Source organism: Mesoplodon densirostris, chromosome 8 (genome assembly GCF_025265405.1).
Source record: "Mesoplodon densirostris isolate mMesDen1 chromosome 8, mMesDen1 primary haplotype, whole genome shotgun sequence".
In the NCBI taxonomy this organism is placed as follows: Eukaryota; Metazoa; Chordata; class Mammalia; order Artiodactyla; family Ziphiidae; genus Mesoplodon; species Mesoplodon densirostris.
This window is the reverse complement of record NC_082668.1, coordinates 41453033-41472638: the sequence shown is the minus strand read 5'-3', so window position 1 is coordinate 41472638 and position 19606 is coordinate 41453033. Positions and strand designations below refer to the sequence as shown.

Genomic DNA, 19606 nt, shown 5'->3' with positions numbered 1-19606 from the left:
TTTGTTGTTTCTGTCTCTTATTATGGAAGTGAGTTTTACATCTAAGTAAATATCTTTGTTTATTTACTGGACAAATCATTAGATATTTGGTTTTTAGCAAATTTAAAAATCTTAGTGTACCTTTAAAGAAATATATTAATTTGTTACTATGGGTAATATCCTAAAGTCTTGTTGATAATAACTAGACATTATCAATAATGTTTACTTTTTGTATTCTATTTGTGGGGTCTGGATCATCAGACTTGTTATTTTGTATCCTCATAGGCTTGATGCATACTGAGGATTTTTTCAAGATTTCTGGAAATGTTCTATGCATTGGATAGGGTAGTAGTATCTCATGTAAAGACCTGAAAAAAATCATGTTTTTGTTTGTATGTTTTGATTCTGTTTTTTGTACCATAGATAAAATAAGCAAGCATGCAACCAGAGTGCATATGTATGAAAAAGAGGTAGTGCCATCTCCTTTGCCTCAATTATAGATATTTGTTTTTACTATATGATGGGTCCAGAATTTTTTGTTACTTGTTTTCTTCTTTGTTTTGTTATATTTTGTACTTAAAGTACCAGAGGATAAAGCTGCCTTTTTTTTTTTTTTTTTTTTTTCTTTTTGCGGTATGCGGGCCTCTCACTGTTGTGGCCTCTCCCGTTGCGGAGCACAGGCTCCGGACGCGCAGGCCCAGCGGCCATGGCTCACAGGCCCAGCCGCTCCGCGGCATATGGGATCCTCCCAGACCGGGGCACGAACCCGTATCCCCTGCATCGGCAGGCGGACTCTCAACCACTGCGCCACCAGGGAGGCCCAAAGCTGCCTTTTTTTAATCCTTCAGTTTTAACATTGGGCTAGAATTCCCCTATATGATATTCTTTTGGGGTACCTTAGTGAAAATGTCTATATCCTTGTATATTTTAATATAAAGTTGTTAAAGAACTCTTAAGTCTGTTTAACACTGTTTCACAAATAAGAATCTTGAGCGATTGATGATTGCACTTTGACTAGGGAAGTGATTTTTCTTCCTCACCCCTTAAGGATCTTGGGAATATAGTTCTAAGTCATTCTTATTGATGGCAGAAAGTCATCATCTTTTATATGTTGCAGTGGAAAATGGTTCAAATCTATTAAAAATTTTGGATAATCAAGTTGAATGTATTCCTATCATAAATTCCTGTCAAAAATCATTCTTTGTAATAGGTATCTATATATTGCAGATTATTTTCAAATAATATTTAGAATATATTTTACTATATAATATTTTCTTTTTCTGCATAATCTTCTTAAAGTACTCTTAATTTGTTTTATCAATTTCCTTGCAGTGTTTGAACGTCACTCAGTTGTTAAAATACTATGGTCATCGGGCCAATTCTCCAATCTCACCTGATCTGTTTACGTACCTTTGCCCTGCTTTGTTATATCAGATCGACAGCAGACTTTGTATTGAGCATTTCGACAAACTTTTAGTTGAAGATTTAAATAAAGATAAAAATCTGGTTCCTGAAGATAAGGCAAATATAGGGGCATCAGGTAAGAAAGATTTAAGTTCTTTCTCCTCAGAAAAGTCTCTGTACTTATTTTTTTTTTAATGTAATTGAATGAGAAAGTAATTCCAAATGATTGCTTTCCTTTTGGTGACTTTCAGTATGTTTTAATCATGTTTAGGTATGTGTGTTTAGAAAAGATTGGGGGAAGACAAGCAGGCACAATACAGTTTACTAATCTCTTCTGGCACTACAGAGGGATGTTTTGCTATGGACAGAGAACTAATAGATTAGAAAGGAAATACAGGTTTGTCATAAATAGATTCTTCTTGATGGGCAAATGTTAATAAGGGGACCCCTAATTAAAGTTATATGATGTTATAATTACTTAACATTTAGCAGGGTGAGGGGCTCTAGTGAAAAGATTATTAAGTTCCTGAGGAAGTAAAAAGGAAAGCCAATGTGGTGAAACTCTAGGAATGTCTCAGAAATGCCAGGGATTGGCACACGAACTTCATCATGGGCACTTCTAGAGAGTAAAACCAAATGGGTAAAACCAAAACTATTTTTAAACTTCTCTCTAGGCTCTTTTTCATCATATCCAGTTGGCTAGATTGCTCCACCTTGATGTTTACAGATACCTCCCACCTAATATTTCTGGAACTTCTACTCCACAGGAAGTTCGTACCTCTTACAGAATCCCAAATGCCATTCCAATTCATTCTTTTGATAAAATCTGAAAATCTTTGATTTTTTTCCCTCTTATGGTTTTAGTTTTCATTTCCTATTTCCCCTTGTATAATCAGTTGTCGAGTCCAGTTGAGTCTTAAATATCTTCCAACTGTATCCACTCTGTCATAACTTTAGTTCAGATCCTCCTTGGTTCTTTCCTGAATTGTTGAAATGCCTTCATAACCTTCCCTGCCTGTGTTTTTGTCCCCTTTGTAGGTCATGCTTAGCATTTAAGCTAGATTTATCTTTCTAAAATGCAAAGGAGATACTCTTACATAGATTTTTCTTTTTAGTGATAGCCAGCATTTATTTAATACATATGTTTTCCTTTTATTTATTAACAAACATGTATTGCAGGCACTGTTCTAAACTCAGTTCATTTACTCCTCACAACAGTCGTATGAGGTGGAGAATGTTACCCTAATAACTCTCCCAGGGTCTCAGAACTAGTGAGTGATAGTGGTCAGATTCAGTCCTGGGAAGTTTAACCATTTTGATATCCATGTTCTAAGTGTTTTACATGCTTCTTTTTTTCTTTTTAGTAAATTTTAATAATAATTATTGAATTATTATGTGAGGGAGCTATTGTATGATTCTTGTTTTTACAGATAAGGAAGCTGAGGTATAGAAAAGTTTAGTAACTTGCCCACAATTCCCAGACCTAATAAATGATAAAACCCACCAAGTCTGAGGTTTGTCTGATAAATGTTCTGGGCAATCACTGTGCTATTATTTTCTAAATTTAGCTAATTCTGGTATCACCTTTATGATTTTTGCCACATATTGTTATACTAATATTTTTCATTAGATCTCTAGTATTTTTCTTTACATTTTTTGTATTGTAAGCAGTAATAGCTATGAGAACATGAATTTGATGTGATGTGCTAGTTATACTTTTTTCCTCATATATTTTAGAATACTGCATTATGCTATGTTGTTCAAAGTTCAGAGTGTTGTTTTTTTCCCCCTAATCATGCTTTCCAGAATATGATCCATGCCTACCTACCTTTCCATCTTTATCCTCCACCATTCGTTTCTTCCCTCTTAGCTCTAATCATAACAAACTCATGATAATAGATTATGCTGGTTTGCCTTCATGCCTCTGTGCCTTTTCACATTGTAAACCTCTCTACTTGGCTGACTACTATGATTCCTCAAAGATTCAGCTCAAGGATTAGTCTCTCTGGGATAACTTAGTGACCATCCTAGGCTTAATTAAGTCCCTTACCTTGATACTCTCTGGATATTTCCATCATGGTACAGAGTTCATAATTGGATTAGTTACGTTTTTGTTTGACTTTAGTTGCTTAAAGGAAGTGACTGGGTCTTTCATCTCAGCATCCCTAGTGCCTAAGATAAAGGGTACTTTGGACAAAAAGTAAGCACTCATATATTGATTAAATGAATAAATTGCTTAATATTAGTCTATAAACTTTCAGTTCTAACCTAGGAAGAACACTTGTAAGTCAGCCTAGTGTACTTTGATAATACAGTGTTCTCACTCAGAATGAGTTGTATTTCATGAGCTTCATCATTTGGAAAATCATGATGAATGCAGTTCTGGTTGAAATGCCCAAGATATAGTGGTGGTATTGCATAGTAATTAAAGTGACTAAATTGATGTTTATGAATATGAGCTGAAAACAGAATTCCGATAAAATAGATGAAAGATTGAAAGAGCAGCATTTAAAATTTTTTCATAGTCTAGCAATAAGTAGACATGTTTAGGAATATCACATTCTAGTATGAGTTTTATATGAGATAGAGACATTCCTTAAAGCTTAAAAGAGTACACAAAAAAAGAAATGCTCTCAATACATAACTGAGTCTCCTAGGTTCCTGCCTATTCTTGGTTAATTTCTCTGCAATAAGAAAATGACTTCAGAATAGATAAATTAATGATAATAGCCTATATTTATTGGAAGCTTACCGTGTGCTATTTTAAACACTTTTACAAGTTATTTAATTTAATTTGTTACACCCATGAGATAGGCACTTTTATTTACTTCTCTTTGCTGAGGAAAGGAGGCATTGAGAAGTTAAGTAACATGCCCAAGGTCACATAGCTGCCAGGCAGCAGAGCTGTGATAGGAACTAGAATATTCTCCCCATCTAAAACCTGTAATGTAACACTATGTCTTCTCCTATGCTGTGCTCTACTGCTTCCTGCTGAAAAGGTTCTTAAGTGTGCTTTGCTAAAATGTAAATGACAGGGAGATAAGGAGAGTGTTAGTGATTTGACAGATAATGCAGACATAGGAAACTGGTAGAGGTAAATATTGATATAAGTAAGTATTACTATAAGTGTAGCTTAGTCATTAAAAAAACAAAAAACCTGAGAATAGTCTTCTAGTAGACCAGCTGGATTCAGTCTGTTAAGATCTGGAAAGGCAGAGAAAAGTGATTTCACATGCTAGACTTGAATAATGATCTTTGGATAGACAAAATATGTCCTCTTTCTGGCTTCATGCTCATTGATCTTTGTAGATGAGTAAACACCTTGAGAGCCACAGTCTCTCTCAGGTGCTTATAAATTCTCACTGGCAGGAATAAAAGGGGAAGCTAGGTCTAAGATTATTTAACTTAATTAAAAATAAAATACGGGGCTTCCCTGGTGGCGCAGTGGTTGAGAGTCCGCCTGCCGATGCAGGGGATACGGGTTCGTGCCCCGGTCCGGGAGGATCCCACATGCTGTGGAGCGGCTGGGCCCGTGCGAGCGGCTGGGCCCGTGCGCCATGGCCGCTGAGCCTGCGTGTCCAGAGCCTGTGCTCTGGTGCTCCGCAACGGGTGAGGCCACAACAGTGAGAGGCCCGCGTACCGCAAAAAAAATAATAAAATAAAATACATTTGTTCTTTACGGGGAAAAATGGAGACTGACAAGATTGTGGCATCTGGAGTTAAAACTGATAGCCTTTTCTGTTTTTACGGTTTCTGAAAAAACTCTAGTTCTTTGTTTTCTCATCAGCTGTGGGTTATGACTTAGAGTTGTCTATGTTGTAATATTGACATAATCTGTATATTTTAACAAGGCTGTTGACAGATGCTTGACTCTAGTGATGTTGAAAATTACAGTTTATTAAATATGAAAAGCCTTAGAGGAAATTGTACTTGCTTTGAAAACAAATACTTTACTGATAGTGAATATTGATTAGTTGTTTACAGGTGGTTATTATCATTCTCAGAAATGAAGCTTGAATTAATTATGTCCTGATAGATGTTAATAATTGTTAGAGAGAATGCTCTGCTAGTAATTATTTTCAATGACTGCTGCACCATTAAACAAGGTTAACTTGTTCTGTATAAATCTCCCATAGTGATACAGCTACTACCTCGTTAACTATTCAGAGACTGCTGTAAACCAAATATGCTATATACTGTGTATGGTAGGAATCGTTTGTTTCACAAGATTGGCTCATTTAGTCATAGAGTTGACCCTAGCTTAATTATTAAGGGGAGTTGTGAATAGGCCGCTCAGCATTTTCTGCCAATTAAAATGCTGAAACAGTGTAGAAAACTGCCATCTTGCACATGCTTTGAACCAAGTTAATTAGAAAGTTTCCACAGATGAGCGCTTCTTTTTAAAAGAATGCATTTTCTCTCTAGATAATGAGAAAGGGAGTTGGTGAATAACTAAGCTTGAAGACCTTTAACGTTTTAAGAGACCTAATTTGCAGAATAAGTGAAGCTTATTTCAGACATTTAGCATTTTTTTATTGCATATCGTATCTTGGGTACAAATAAAGAAAACATTTGCTAGTTGTACTTAATAGTTTGCATAGCATTAGGTTGGTATAAGTTTTATGAGATTCCTTTTATTGTTCGTTGTTTATTGTTGTTATTTTGCTTTTTTATGGCTTTATACCAAATTGTGATCGAAAAAACGCAATAGTTTGGTTGAAAATCAGAAAAATTTTATTACCTGAGTTGCCTTTTTTTCTACCCTAAGAAATTATGATAGAGTTTATGTGAGCTTTAAATGTATATGTTATTAATTCTAAAAATAAGTACATACTTAAATAGCATGGGAAGGTATTTCAAGTACAATAAATTCAAAACAACTTTACTTCTCATAGTTCAAAGAAATCGTAATTTTCCTTGAAGAAAATTTAAGTTAGGAGAATGACTACTCAAATTTTTAGTGCTAGAAAGCTAAAATTACTGTTAAAAATTAATAAGAAGTCAGTATAAGAAAACATGTATCTGTAATAACATACACTTACGGAATAATAGGGCTTGTTTTGCTAATGAAACAGTTGTGATGGAATAGTTGTAATCTATAAAAAATATCTAGAAAATTTCTGATTTATCTGAAATGGTATTTCTTCTTATTTTTATGTTTAATTATACTTATTTTTCTTGTAAATCCTCTTTTATGTGAAGCCATCTCTCTGGGGGTAAATACGTAAGTGGTAAATAAATCACTTGGCCAAGAATTCTCTGAAAATACTGAGTTACTGGAGAAAACAGTGGATTCAGGAAGGACTTTGGGTTTAGTTTTGACTTTGCCATTTTAGCTAGCTGTTTAACTATTTTTTATTATGGTAAAATATATATAACATAAAGTTTGCTGTCTTAACCATTGAAGTGTACAAATTAGTGGCATTTATTACATTCACAATGTTGTGCAACCATCACACTACTTGTAAAACTTTTTTTAACCACCACCCCAGATAGAAACTGTGTAACCATTAAGCAATAGCTCATTTCCCCCCTACCCCCAGCCCCTGGTAACCTCTAATCTTTTTGTCTCTATGAATTTGACTATTCTAGATAGTTCATATAAGTGGAATCATACAATGTTTGTCTTTTCTGTCTCTTCTTTATTTTGAAATACTCAGCATAACGTTTTTAAGGTTCACCTATGTTGTAGCATGTTTCAAAACTTCATTCCTTTTTGTGGCTGAATACTAGTCCATTGCATGTATATACCACATTTCATTAAACCATTCATTCATTGATGGACGCTTGGCTATTGTGAATAATGCTGTAATGAACAAGGCATACAAGTATCTGAGTTTCTGCTTTCAGTTCTTTGGGGTATAGACCTAGGAGTGGAACTCCTGGGTCATATGGTGATTCTGTTTAGCTTTTTGAGGAACTACCAAATCTTTTCTACAGTGGCTGCACTATTTTATGTTCCCACTAGCAACGTAAGACGTTCCAGTTTCTCCACATCTTTGCCAACGTGTGCTTTTCTTTTTTCTTTTTTTCAAAGCCATCCTAGTAGGTGTGAAGTGGTAATGTTTAGCATTTAATATCTCTTTGCCTAAATATACAAATACAAATCTCTAAAGTAAAAGGACATTGGACACATTGGGGTCTGCTAAATTGTGTTCTTCAGGATACTGGCTCATTGTTCTATATTAATAGGTTCCATGATCAAATAAGTTAGAAAAATACCGCATATTATTTCCCCCTTGCAGAAATTCACATTGCTCATTAAACTGTTAGAGGCTCCGAGGGAACTTGTTTAATCCAGGATTACCAAGTCTTTTTGATTATTAAAATTCTCTCCTCGCTCCCCTTGGAATGCCACCTGTCTCATAGAATTAGATGAGTAGTTTGAGAAATGCTACTGTAGATTATTAAAGTTCTTTCTAGCTATACAATATGACAATAGCTAGTATGTTGCCAGTTCAAATAGCTACAGGTAAGCAAGGAATTAAAAAAATTCTTTATAAAGGGGCAGAATAATTGGCCTCTTTGAAAATATTTTTTATAATTTCCAACTTTGTCAATCAAGGCAGTGTATTCACAGAGGGCTAATTAAACTATCAATATAATAGTCTCAGCTGTCTATATTTTATGTATAAAAAATGTTACTGGAGGTTATAAGATCCTTTTCAGTTCTAGAATTTATTTTCTAAAATCAATTTGAAAAGTCTTTTGAAGGTAGCAAGCATATATTATATATATTTCCTCTAGTTGGAAGAATGAGAAAACTCTTTTCATAGAACGTCCCTGGGAGTGTTCTCTCCTCTTCAACTTTTTGGAAGAGTTTGAGAAAGATCGGTGTAAGTTCTTCTTTGTATGTTTGGTAGAATTTGCCTGTGAAGCCGTTTTTTTGTTTGTGGGAGTTTTTTGTTTTGTTTTGTTTTGTTTTTTTACGGTATGCGGGCCTCTCACTGTTGTGGCCTCTCTTTTGGTGCATTCCATAGATTTTGTATGGTGATGTCTTCATTGTCATTTATCTCAGGGTATTTTTAAATTTTCTCTTTGATTTCATCATTAACCCATTGGTTTTTTAGTAGCATGTCGTTTAGTCTCCATGTAATCGTTTTTTTTTCTCATTTCTTTTTTCTGTCGTTAATTTCTGGTTTCATGCCATTGTGGTCAGAAAAGATGCTTGGGATAATTTCTGTACTCTTAAATTTGTTGAGGCTTGTTTTGTGCCCTAGTATGTGGTCAGTCCTAGAGAATGTGCCACGTGCACTTGAAAAGAATGTGTATTCTGGGTTTTTTGGATGTAATGTCCTGAAAATATCAAGTCTAACTGCTCTATCATATCATTTAGTATTTCTGTTGCCTTATTGATTCTCTGTCTGGAAGATCTGTTTATTGATGTGAGTGGGGGTTTAAAGTATCCTACTATTATTGTATTCCTGTCAGTTTCTCCTTTTATGTCTGTTAGTATTTGTTTTATTTATGTGGGTGCTCCTATATTAGGTGCATATATGTTGATGAGTGTAAAATCCTTTTCTTGTATTGATCCTCTTCTTGTATTATCATTATACTGTGTCCTCCTTTATCTCTCTTTATGGTCTTTGTTTTAAAGTCTATTTTGTCTGATACAAGTATTGCAACCCCTGCTTTCTTGTCATTTCCATTTGCATGAAATATCTTTTTCCATTCCCTCACTTTCAATCTGTGTGTGTCCTTTGCACTAAAATGGGTCTCTTGTAGGCAGCATATCGTAGGCTCTTGTTTTTTTCATCCATTCTTCCACTCTGTGTTTTTTTTTTTTTTTTTTTTTTTTTTTTGCGGTACATGGGCCTCTCACTGTTGTGGCCTCTCCCGTTGTGGAGCACAGGCTCCGGATGCACAGGCTCAGTGGCCATGGCTCACGGGCTCAGCCGCTCCGCGGCATGTGGGATCCTCCCGGACAGGGGCATGAACCCACATCCTTTGCATCAGCAGGCAGACTCTCAACCACTGCACCACCAGGGAAGCCCCACTGTGGTTTTTGATTGGAGCATTTAGTCCATTGACATTTAAGGTAATTATTGATAGATATGTATTTATTGCCATTTTAAGCCTCGTTTTCCTGTTGATTTTATATTTTTGTCCCTTTCATTGTCTTTTTGTTTTTCCTCTTGTGACGTGATTATTTTCTTCTATATTATACTTATGTTCTCTCTTTTTTTTTTGGTTTTTGTAAATCTATTATGTTTTTGAAATAACCAGTCTTTTAACAATCATTTTATTGTATAATCAATAAAGAAAAAACATTTCTATTAAGTATTTTTTTAAAATGTGAGTGTGAGTGTGTGTGTGTATGTATATATATATTAACTCATTTTGGAGGGGCAGCTGTCCAAGCTCAAATGTAATATCACTTCATTGAATAACTCCACATGGCATAATTCACATTATATTCTAAGTAAATGACATTCACCCAAAAATACAATGAGAATGGTGCCCTTGAAGTTGGCCAGTACTATGACCTTGGGTTGATTCATGTAAGGCTTTTGACTTTGTGGGATTATGATGTTTTCTTGTATTCTCTGAGTTTCAGATGTCAGATAATCACAAGTACTAGTGATTTTCTAATCATAAAGTGGGCTTCTCTCTTTCAGACATTTCTTTTAGTTTACAGATTTGCTTTCTCAGGAGGATGAGAAGGAGATACAATTACCAGCACTGATTCATGATAAATTGTACCTGGGAGAGTGTAACATGTGACATATACCCATTTGTACACATATGAACTCATATACCCTTTCACACAGACCTTTCCTCAGCTACATGTGTAAGCACTTGGCTGATTTAATTTGTTCAATCTGCCAGTGCTTGTTCTTCAGTTATACTGTATTTAGCTCACCTGTCAGCATATTGGCAAATTGATTTTCACTGAATTTGATTTTGGTTGATCTGTCATTTGGTAACTTGAGTTTTGACTAATTGACCAGAAGCCATTTGAGATTGTAAATCATCGTAGAACACTGCAAAATGTTTATGGCTCCATAGACTCTTGGACTTTTCTTCACATTCAAGATACCCTGAGCCAGAAGTTTATATGATGAGAATTTTATAAAGGAAATACTTGCTTAGAATAATGTTCATTTTTAGATACAATTTGTATGATTAGGGAACAGAATCACATTTTCTCTCAACTCTTTACTGATTAAACTTGGTAAATATGCTTATAAGAATATATGTTGGTATAATAGGGTCTTAAATTTCATAATCTAATAAGCACAAATTTAAAAATATGTTTGTAATGCTAATATTTTATTACTTTGCTAAATTGTATTATATAATTTGTTAATCATCTCACATTGTCTACTGCATCAAATTAATAGTGTTCCCTTATATTAAGATTTAGAAATTTAATATTTATTGCAAATGTCTTAATAGGAAAATCCGGAAGTGAATGCATATATATTCCCCAGTGTAGAATATAATGTAACCCTAGGAAAAAGAATAACTCAAGTTAACGAGATTTACCCAACTAGATTTTGGCTAATACAGATTTTAATTTAACAGCTTAATCTGGTTATATGAATTTTCTTGGACATTGGGACATAGAAATAAATACTTTTATTGGGTAATTTTGGTGAATAATTCCAGTGCATTTTTGGTGAAAACAATTCTGATTAATAAAAATTTCTAATAATTATGAAGAGTTAATTAAATTTGTTTATTTTATCTAGTGTATTTGGGGTCTTGTCTGTAGTTTTGTCAATCCTCATCCATACATATTTACATTAGTGTGTATATACAGTTATTTTTTTCTACTTCATAGTATCTTGGAATATGAATTGCTGGGTTTTCAGTATCTTTGTGCTGTTTTTCTTTAAGTTCTTGATTGAGGTTGCTTTTGGATTGGCTTTTTTTGGAGATATATTGCTTCTAGATTGGATTATTGCCAAACTAAGGAAAAATATATTTGGGAAGGGAGAGTTGTATATTAATATATGGGCCATTTTATCTTCAGGTTGATGTTTTCATTATTAGCCTTGATGTTTCCCATTTAGTTATTGTCAGTACCTTTTGTTGTTCCCTTTTTAATTTTTTTCCCCACTAGTATGATTGGAGCTAGAGAGCTGCAGTAGTTTTAACAAACCTTTTTTGGTTTAGCTGTCCAGTAGCTTTATTGGTTCTCTGCCTTCATGTATACCTATGGCCACTTTTTTCCAACCTATTCCCTCAGGCTCTCCCACTCACTGATTTTATTGTTCTAGTCTGTATATGGGGCGCACACAAAGTAACCTGGTCATCGTTATTAAGTCAAACTTCAAACCTTATTTTACCGTATATTTTTCTTTATACAACAAGGTTTTTTACCTCAGTTCCCTGTGCCTGTAGTCCCATCCATAGTTCGGGGAATCTCCTTCTTATTCTTTGGGTCCACTAACCAAGATGTTGGCTTTATAATGAATCTTTCCCTGACCTTGGTCCTTTGGGAGTTGAGTTCCTGTTCCTTTATTGCCCCCAAATCCTTAAAAAGGATCGAAGGCACTGTATTCAATCTCTGGCTGTATTTCAGTGTTTCTGGCCCTTTAGATTCCCAATGTTTCTATCATAGTAATTATCTGTTACATATAGTATAAACCACAGAGCTTCCATTAGTAATAGATGACCTACTGTTTCATTCTGAGCTAATTTAGCTAACAAGAATTAGCTGTAGTGTTAATGTTATTGGATACTGTGACTAAAATGTCCAATGAATAAACAGTTTTATTGATAAAGTTTAGCATTTAGCAGGTCAATTAAAGTTTTATTTTTTTACCTATCCTTACTTCTCTTTGTCTTTGAAATTTTTTAGTTATTTTGATGAAGAAATGCATTTTTCCTTTATTCACTTATCACAAGACTTGACATAAAATCTTTCAGCAGATTTATAGTCCTTTTAGATTTGATTAGAAAAATAATCATTTTAGATTAAACATTTTCAAAATTATCACTCTTCAGTGAAATTTTCTATAGATAAATATTAAAATAAACAAAAATTTTAAACTTAAAACATTTCCATTTTATTTTAGGCCATTAATAGAAAGTAATTTCTCATTTTAAGTGAACATGCCTCACCCCCTGAACCACTGGCATTTATTTCTGATAATCTTATCTGCTTATGAATAGCCTAGATAAAGAAATGTGCACAGAATTCCACCTGTTTCTCACAAGTCATATTATGAAAACATTTCTCCTGTGTTCTGATCTAGTTAGAATTATATACTGAAATAAAAATGTAGTAAATTGTACAGAAAGCGGAATTGGAGGAAAGGGAGTTTGGAACTGGGTATGGAAGAAAGATGATACCAAGGGAAATAGGACTGAATTATCCTTTGTAAAAATAAGAAATGAAATACAGTGAGGCTACCAGTAATAAGCTTTTTGTGTGTCTTATCTGAGTATATTTATATTTTGGGCTGATAAGTTTCTTAAACTTTGTTATTGGAAAGATTCCCATAGATTATGCTGCATTAGATACTTGGCTTCTTTTAATGCTCACGGGAGAGTTTTATAATTATGGTTTCTAAATAAACAGTTTAAGGCTGTACCTTTAGACATCGGTAAAATTTTATTTAAGTCTAGGTAGTATAAGTGAACCACAGCCTTAAGTCATTTTCAGTTCCTGTTTCTAATAAGGTGGACCATTGAAGATAACTATTTATAACTTGGTCTGAGTTTCTTTTTTTAAGCATTCAAGTTGGTTATATAGTTGTTTGTTTTGTTTGTTTTTAAACACAGTAGTGCCAAAATATAAAGTTTTCCTAAAAAGCATAGTCTAGGTAAGGTAATCAGTCTTCCATGACTCATTTATCTTATGTTTTTTCTTCTTTGGAGCTTTTTTGGTTTATATTGTCATACTAATGTTGACCATTACTTTTTTCCTACAGCATGGATTTGTGGTATCATTTCTATCACTGTTATTAGCCTGCTTTCCTTGCTAGGAGTGATCTTGGTTCCCATCATTAACCAAGGATGCTTCAAATTTCTTCTCACATTCCTTGTTGCACTAGCTGTAGGAACAATGAGTGGAGATGCCCTTCTTCATCTACTGCCCCATGTAAGAAATCTTTTAAATCTTTTTAAGAAGTAAAAATATTTCAGCTAAAAGGATCCTTAATTTGCAAGCTGTAGCATACTACTCTAGTATTTCTGTTGTTTTATTTGCTTATAGGATGAAGTATTTTTTTCCATTTGTACAGTTTTAAATAAGGCAATATTAAAATAAATTGAATCATTAGATTTTAAAACAGCAACAAAAAACTGGTAGTCAGTTTTATCTTCACCTGTCACAGTGTATACATATCAAATCACTGCAATGTACACTTTAACTCTCTTACAATTTTATGTCAGTTATACCTCAGTAAAACTGAAATTTAAAAAATGTTCTATTAGCAGTTCTGAAAGTGAATACTTGGACATCAATGAGTGTTTTATCGTTCTATCTTTATGGTATATCAAGAAAGCCATTAGAAGAAATGTATAAGGGGTTTTATAATGATTGTACGCTTTATTTGAGCAGGAATAGGCAGACATACTCAGTTAACAATTTTAGGCATTTAGCTCTTTACCCATGGGGCCATTTATCTTTTCACCTGGTGTACCACTTGTGTTCTTCCATTTGGGAACACTTCTAATGATATGATCATACGCCCACACTCCTAGTACCTTTACCTTGCTTATTAACCTTTTAAAATCTGTCACCAGTTAAGAGTGTTTGAACCAGTATTACTGTCTTTCCTTCAAATTACGAAAACAACAGGGCTTTTTTCTTTTCCAAATGTAAAATTATAGGTTTGAATATTTTTTTATGTTCTCACCACCTCCCTTCAGGAGTATTTGGGAGACAGAATTGTATATCTGTGTTGTGTGCACCTCTTCTCGCCTTCTGCACTCCTGGTTGAGAATTCCAGGTCTAGTGTCTAGAACAATGCATGGCATTGCCTTTAAAAAAAATTAATGTTAAGGCCGTGAATATGCATTTTTTGTTGTTGATTTATTATATATTATTTATTTATTTCTCCCTTTATTGCAACCCTTTGCCTGCCCTTTCTACCAGCCACCAGGCATAGCAACAGTCTGTTTCAGAACTGGGCCTGATAAATTAGAACAGTTGAAGTGCGAACAACGTTTAAGTGCTATTTAACTTTTTTTTTTTTCTTAAGAAGTGTTAATTAAATGAAGCTATTACCTTTTTTAATGGTCGTATCTTTTTTGAGAGGTTTAGAAACCTCTTCTGTTGACCACCAGCAAATAGGGAAGGAATACAAACAAATGTTAGGAGGGAAAAGGAGGGAAAGGAGGGAAAATACTGAAGACCAGTTCTCTAACTTCTACATTCTCTTAAGATAAAGATTTAAAATGTAGAAAATTAAACACATGTTTAAGTATATTCTTTTGCTCATGTTCAGCAGTATATGCAGAGATAACATCTCATCACTTCTTTGAAATAATTTATAAAAGAAAAATATTTTAAAAATATAATCAGCTTAAGAGAAGGTTAAATTACTGAATATTAAGGCATATATCTGGGACATGTTCACTTCAGTTTACGAAGGACCCATCATTATCTCTTATCTTACTGCTGGTTTGATTCTTTGACTGTAGGATGCATCTTAAACCTGAGAGGCATTTGAGTTTTTGGTCTTTGTTTTAGAGTTACTTTGAAATGTAGTACTTTCCAGGCCACTGAGGATAGCAAAATTCAATGGAAGACTACTTATATTCAATTGAGATAATAGGGGATTTTTTTTCTGGAGATTCTATTCTCAAAATAGCATTTAAATTACTTGTTTAGAAGTTTTTCTTATTAACAGTCTCAGGGTGGACATGATCACAGTCATCAACATGCACATGGGCATGGACATTCTCATGGACACGAATCTAAGAAGTTTCTAGAAGAATATGATGCTGTATTGAAAGGACTTGTTGCTCTAGGAGGCATTTACGTACTATTTATCATTGAACATTGCATTAGAATGTTTAAGCACTACAAACAACAAAGGGTAAGTGTTTTTTAATTGTTTATTTTATTTTCTGAGGTAAAACTCAAAAACCATCGTTTTGGGGCCTTATGCTTTTTCTTAATCATGGTGTTGGAGTGTATTAAATATCGTTTAATAGATTATCTTCAGAGGAAAAACTGACTGATCTTTGCCATTTTTTTGTCATTACGTTCGTTTTGGCATTTATAATCAAGATATAGGAGTCTCAGTTTCAGTTAATTTTGTGTTGCTTCTTATCTAATTGATTTAAATAGTCTGAAAAAAGTTATTGGCCAATTTATTCTTATTAAGAATGCAAAAATGTATAAATAGAAGCAAGTCTAATCTCATTGGTCTTCATAGATAATATTTTCAAGTATAGGGGGCTTTCATTGCCATATCTTTTAATGAAAATGTTTTCACACATTTCTTTACCAGAAATGCCTTGCCAATGGTGTAAGTACTAGAGGTATGAAGAATTTAGATTCAGGGGGCTTTGTAGGAAGAAAATATAATGAAATGAAGGAAATGGTGATTCATCTCAAGAGTGACAAACACTTCGGAGATGATGCTTGGACTATTGAACTGTCTTTCATGTCACATTTATTAGAATAAGATAAATACCTAAAAGAATTTTTTTGCCAAGAAAGGAAGTTCAGTATTACCATTCACTGTGATTTACACTCCTCCCTGTTCACATTGGTTCACATCTGTCTCTAAGGCTCTGTCTTGAATACATCTCTCACTTAACATGTTTGTGATATTAATGCTGATTGCCTTCAGTATATTCTGTTTAAGTAAGGAAATCCAGAGGACATTTTTAGAAAGCTTTCCACAATAACGAGTTAGAAAATTTTTATGTTTTGTTAGTTAACTACAAATGTTCAAAAAAAAATTCTTCAAGAACACTGGATAGTCATTATCATAATATATACAGCCCACTCTTATGATAAAACTTTAATGCTATTTTTATGGATATATTCTTGTTTGTGTATGTATGTGTTTTGTATATATCCCCTTGGGACAAAATATGGTTTAGAACAGAGCTCTGAACTGGGATTCAGGGAGAGTGATTCTAGTTCTTGCCCAGCCACAAACTAGCTCTGAAACTATGACTCATTCATCATGATTACCAGTTGCTGTCTAAATGCGTGGGAAATAAATCCTACTTCTCATCTGTATTTTCATATCATATTCCAAGTAGTGTATTTAATTTTAATGGCCATATTTTAGTCAGGGCATCATATTTAATTGCTTCCAATGGAGGGTTGATCAACATGGTGTGCTCAGTGAAGTTTTAATCTGAGGAATGCTCAAAGGAACTGGGAAGGATCAACTTAGAGAAACGTGAAAGAGATCTAACAGCATTTGGTTTGGGAAGGGCCATGTGGAAGGTCATGTGGGTAGGTGAAGAATTGACAGTGGTGGGAGGGATGCCAAGGTGAGATTGGCTGGAGGGAAATGAGTCAGTGAAGGAGATTACTGCAGAATAATTTAGAAGAGAGGTGCAGAGAGCTTGAATCATGGCATAAGGAATTGGGAAGAGAAGATGATTAAGAGAATTATTTAAATGAGGGAATCAATAAGAAAAAGTTGATTAGATAAAGAATTTAAAGTCCATCTCTGTGAATACCAAATTTAGAACACAAATACAAATTGCAAAGTATATAAAGAAGTTTTGGAATTACTGTGAAGCCCTAATTTTCTTCAATTGTGTGTACCTACTAACACTGAAGCAGCAAATATGAAGTATTTAATGTGTACAAAATATTAGGGACTGTATAATTTACAGATAAGTATAAAATGTAGTTCTTCAAGAGATAGTCCTTCAAAATAAAGAGGTTTTATATTTTTTATAATTTAACCTTGATCTCATTTTGAACCTAGACTTACTGGCAAAATTAAACACATTTATTTTTATAAAGTATAGTAATATAGGAGAATAGAGTCCCCAAAATATGGCAGGTTTTTGGAAATTTGAAATTGTGGGAAGTAAAAAACTGAAAGTAAACACCATTCGCAGAGGGGTACTGTAAATGCAATAGTGAGGAATTCATCAAGTATATCAAAGAAAGGAGTCTAGGGAGATAAATAAGTACATCTCCTTTATAATAAATAGGACGATAAGTAACTAAGATGAAAAAATATATAGCATTTTTTGAAGAAAGGGAATTAGTGATACTTGAATAAAACAGACATTTGACCGTCTGTATAGAAGAATTGGAAGGAAGCTTTCAGAATATAAGTTAAATAATACACCAGATGCTGACTAGTTCAGCAAGTTGCAGCTTTGAGGGTAATGATTTGGCACGTTTTTAGGAAAATGGACAATCAGAACCAAAGCAATTAAACAAAATCCCAGCTGATGTTTTCCTTTCTATGTCCATCTCATTGACTTTTGTACTGTTGTTTGCTCCTCCTTCCTCTTTTTTTTTTTTCTTCTTTAACTCATGTTAAAACTGCTGTTTCTTTTCTTCTCTTTAGGATATCTCCATATTATTTTATTTTGAACATTTTCTATTCCCCCAGTTTCTGTTTTCTATTGCTATGAAGCAGAACAACCCAAAAAATAGCTTGTAACAACAACTTAGTTCTTTTAATTCTGTCAGGAATTTAGGCAGGATTCAGCTGGGCAGTTCTTTTGCTCCACTTGACATCAGCTGGAGTGATTCACTCAAACTCTGCTAATCTAGGTTGGCTAGGGCAGTGCAGAGCTGGAAAGGTCCAAGAATGCCTCACTCTGTGTCTGCATCTTGGTACTCCTCCACATGGCCTCTCTTCAGAGTCTAGACTGAGCTTCTTTGTAGCATAGTGGCCAGACTCCCTGAGCGATAGCAAAAGGTGCCAGTCTTCTTTCAGACTAGGCCAGAACTGGCACAGCATCACTTCTGTTGTATTCTGTTGGTCAAAGCAAGTCAAAAGGCTGCTAAAATTTAGGGGCAAGGAATAGACTCCACCTCCTTACGGGTGGAGAAGAATGCTTACATAGGGAGGGAAGAAATTGATGATGGCCATCTTTGGAGACTCTGCTGCACATTCAACTAGCCACAAGAAGCCTACTTATGCAGCAGTTAGAAGACTTAAACATCTGAAACATAGCTCACAGCGTATAAGCAAAACCAACAAGGAAATGCTCTGCCAGTCAGTAAGGATCTTCCAGAGAACTTGATTTTTACTTTCATACTGTTCTAACATACTTGATTATTTGCTTTTTTAAATGAACATTGATTAAAAGTAGAAATTTAAGTTGGAAGAGTTGTTAGTGATAGACTGATGAGAAGAAACCAGACTATTAAGAGAGAATATAGGAAAATGCAAACTTAAACAATGAATTACAATAATTAGAATTTATTAGTAGAGGACAGATTAAATGAGAAAGAAAACTTGTCTTGATTGCAACGCTGTTAAGTCAGTTACTGATAGGTCGTTTTCATACATCACCTCATTTGATCCTTATAAGAATCTCATTTTCATATTATAGATGAGTATTCTTAGGTTTAATAAATTTAACAAACTTGTCTAAGTCTCATAGAGGTAAACTGTAAATTTAGGATTTTAAGTCAAGCTTGACTCTATTATGTCACGTATGGGGAAAAGTGAGATTGTGTTAAACACAGAATGAAATTGAAAGGATTAAGCTTTCATTTTTTGTAACTTCCCATTCCCACACACTATTAAATGAGAGCAATATTACATATATTTCACACATTTCATTCAGGTTGCATATAATAATAAGTACTATGTACCCTATTCTTAACTTGAAAGTATGTGAATTGGACCTTTTAGTTGAGTATTCGAAAAAAAATAACATGCAAATTTAGTTGGATTTTTCATCTGGTAGACCCTTTGATTGACTTCTAAAAATTCTTTCTCACTCCTTTTCTAAATAATTTATAAAATTACCACCATTTATCCCCATAGATGTTAACAAGTGAATACTGTTGCTAATTGTGGCTGTAGATTCAATGCTAATACCAGATGTTTTTTTCAGGGGAAACAGAAATGGTTTATGAAGGAAAACACAGAAGAATCAGCTATTGGAAGAAAGCTTTCAGATCATAAGTTAAATAATACACCAGATGCTGACTGGCTTCAGCTCAAGCCTCTTGCCGGTAGACAATAGTTCTGACTAAAGAGAAACCTTTAAAATATAAAAATTGAAATATTGCTTCTAAACTGTGCCTGAGTTGTTTGAAATTTCTTGTCTTTGTTGCTTCTCTAATACTAGTTTCTTTTGTTTCCTT

At 34.0% G+C, this 19606-nt stretch overlaps 1 protein-coding gene across 7 annotated transcripts in view; it reads left to right on the top strand.

Annotated features, from left to right (window-relative positions):
* Positions 1–19606, top strand: part of SLC39A10 (solute carrier family 39 member 10) — a 65830-nt gene that overhangs the window by 26676 nt on the left and 19548 nt on the right. For all 7 annotated transcript variants that reach the window (XM_060106851.1, XM_060106852.1, XM_060106850.1 and 4 more), the window contains 4 exons: positions 1312–1519; positions 13269–13438; positions 15195–15383; positions 19354–19474. In XM_060106851.1, the coding sequence (XP_059962834.1) occupies positions 1312–1519; positions 13269–13438; positions 15195–15383; positions 19354–19474 (688 nt within the window). The remainder of the gene's footprint in view (positions 1–1311; positions 1520–13268; positions 13439–15194; positions 15384–19353; positions 19475–19606) is intronic.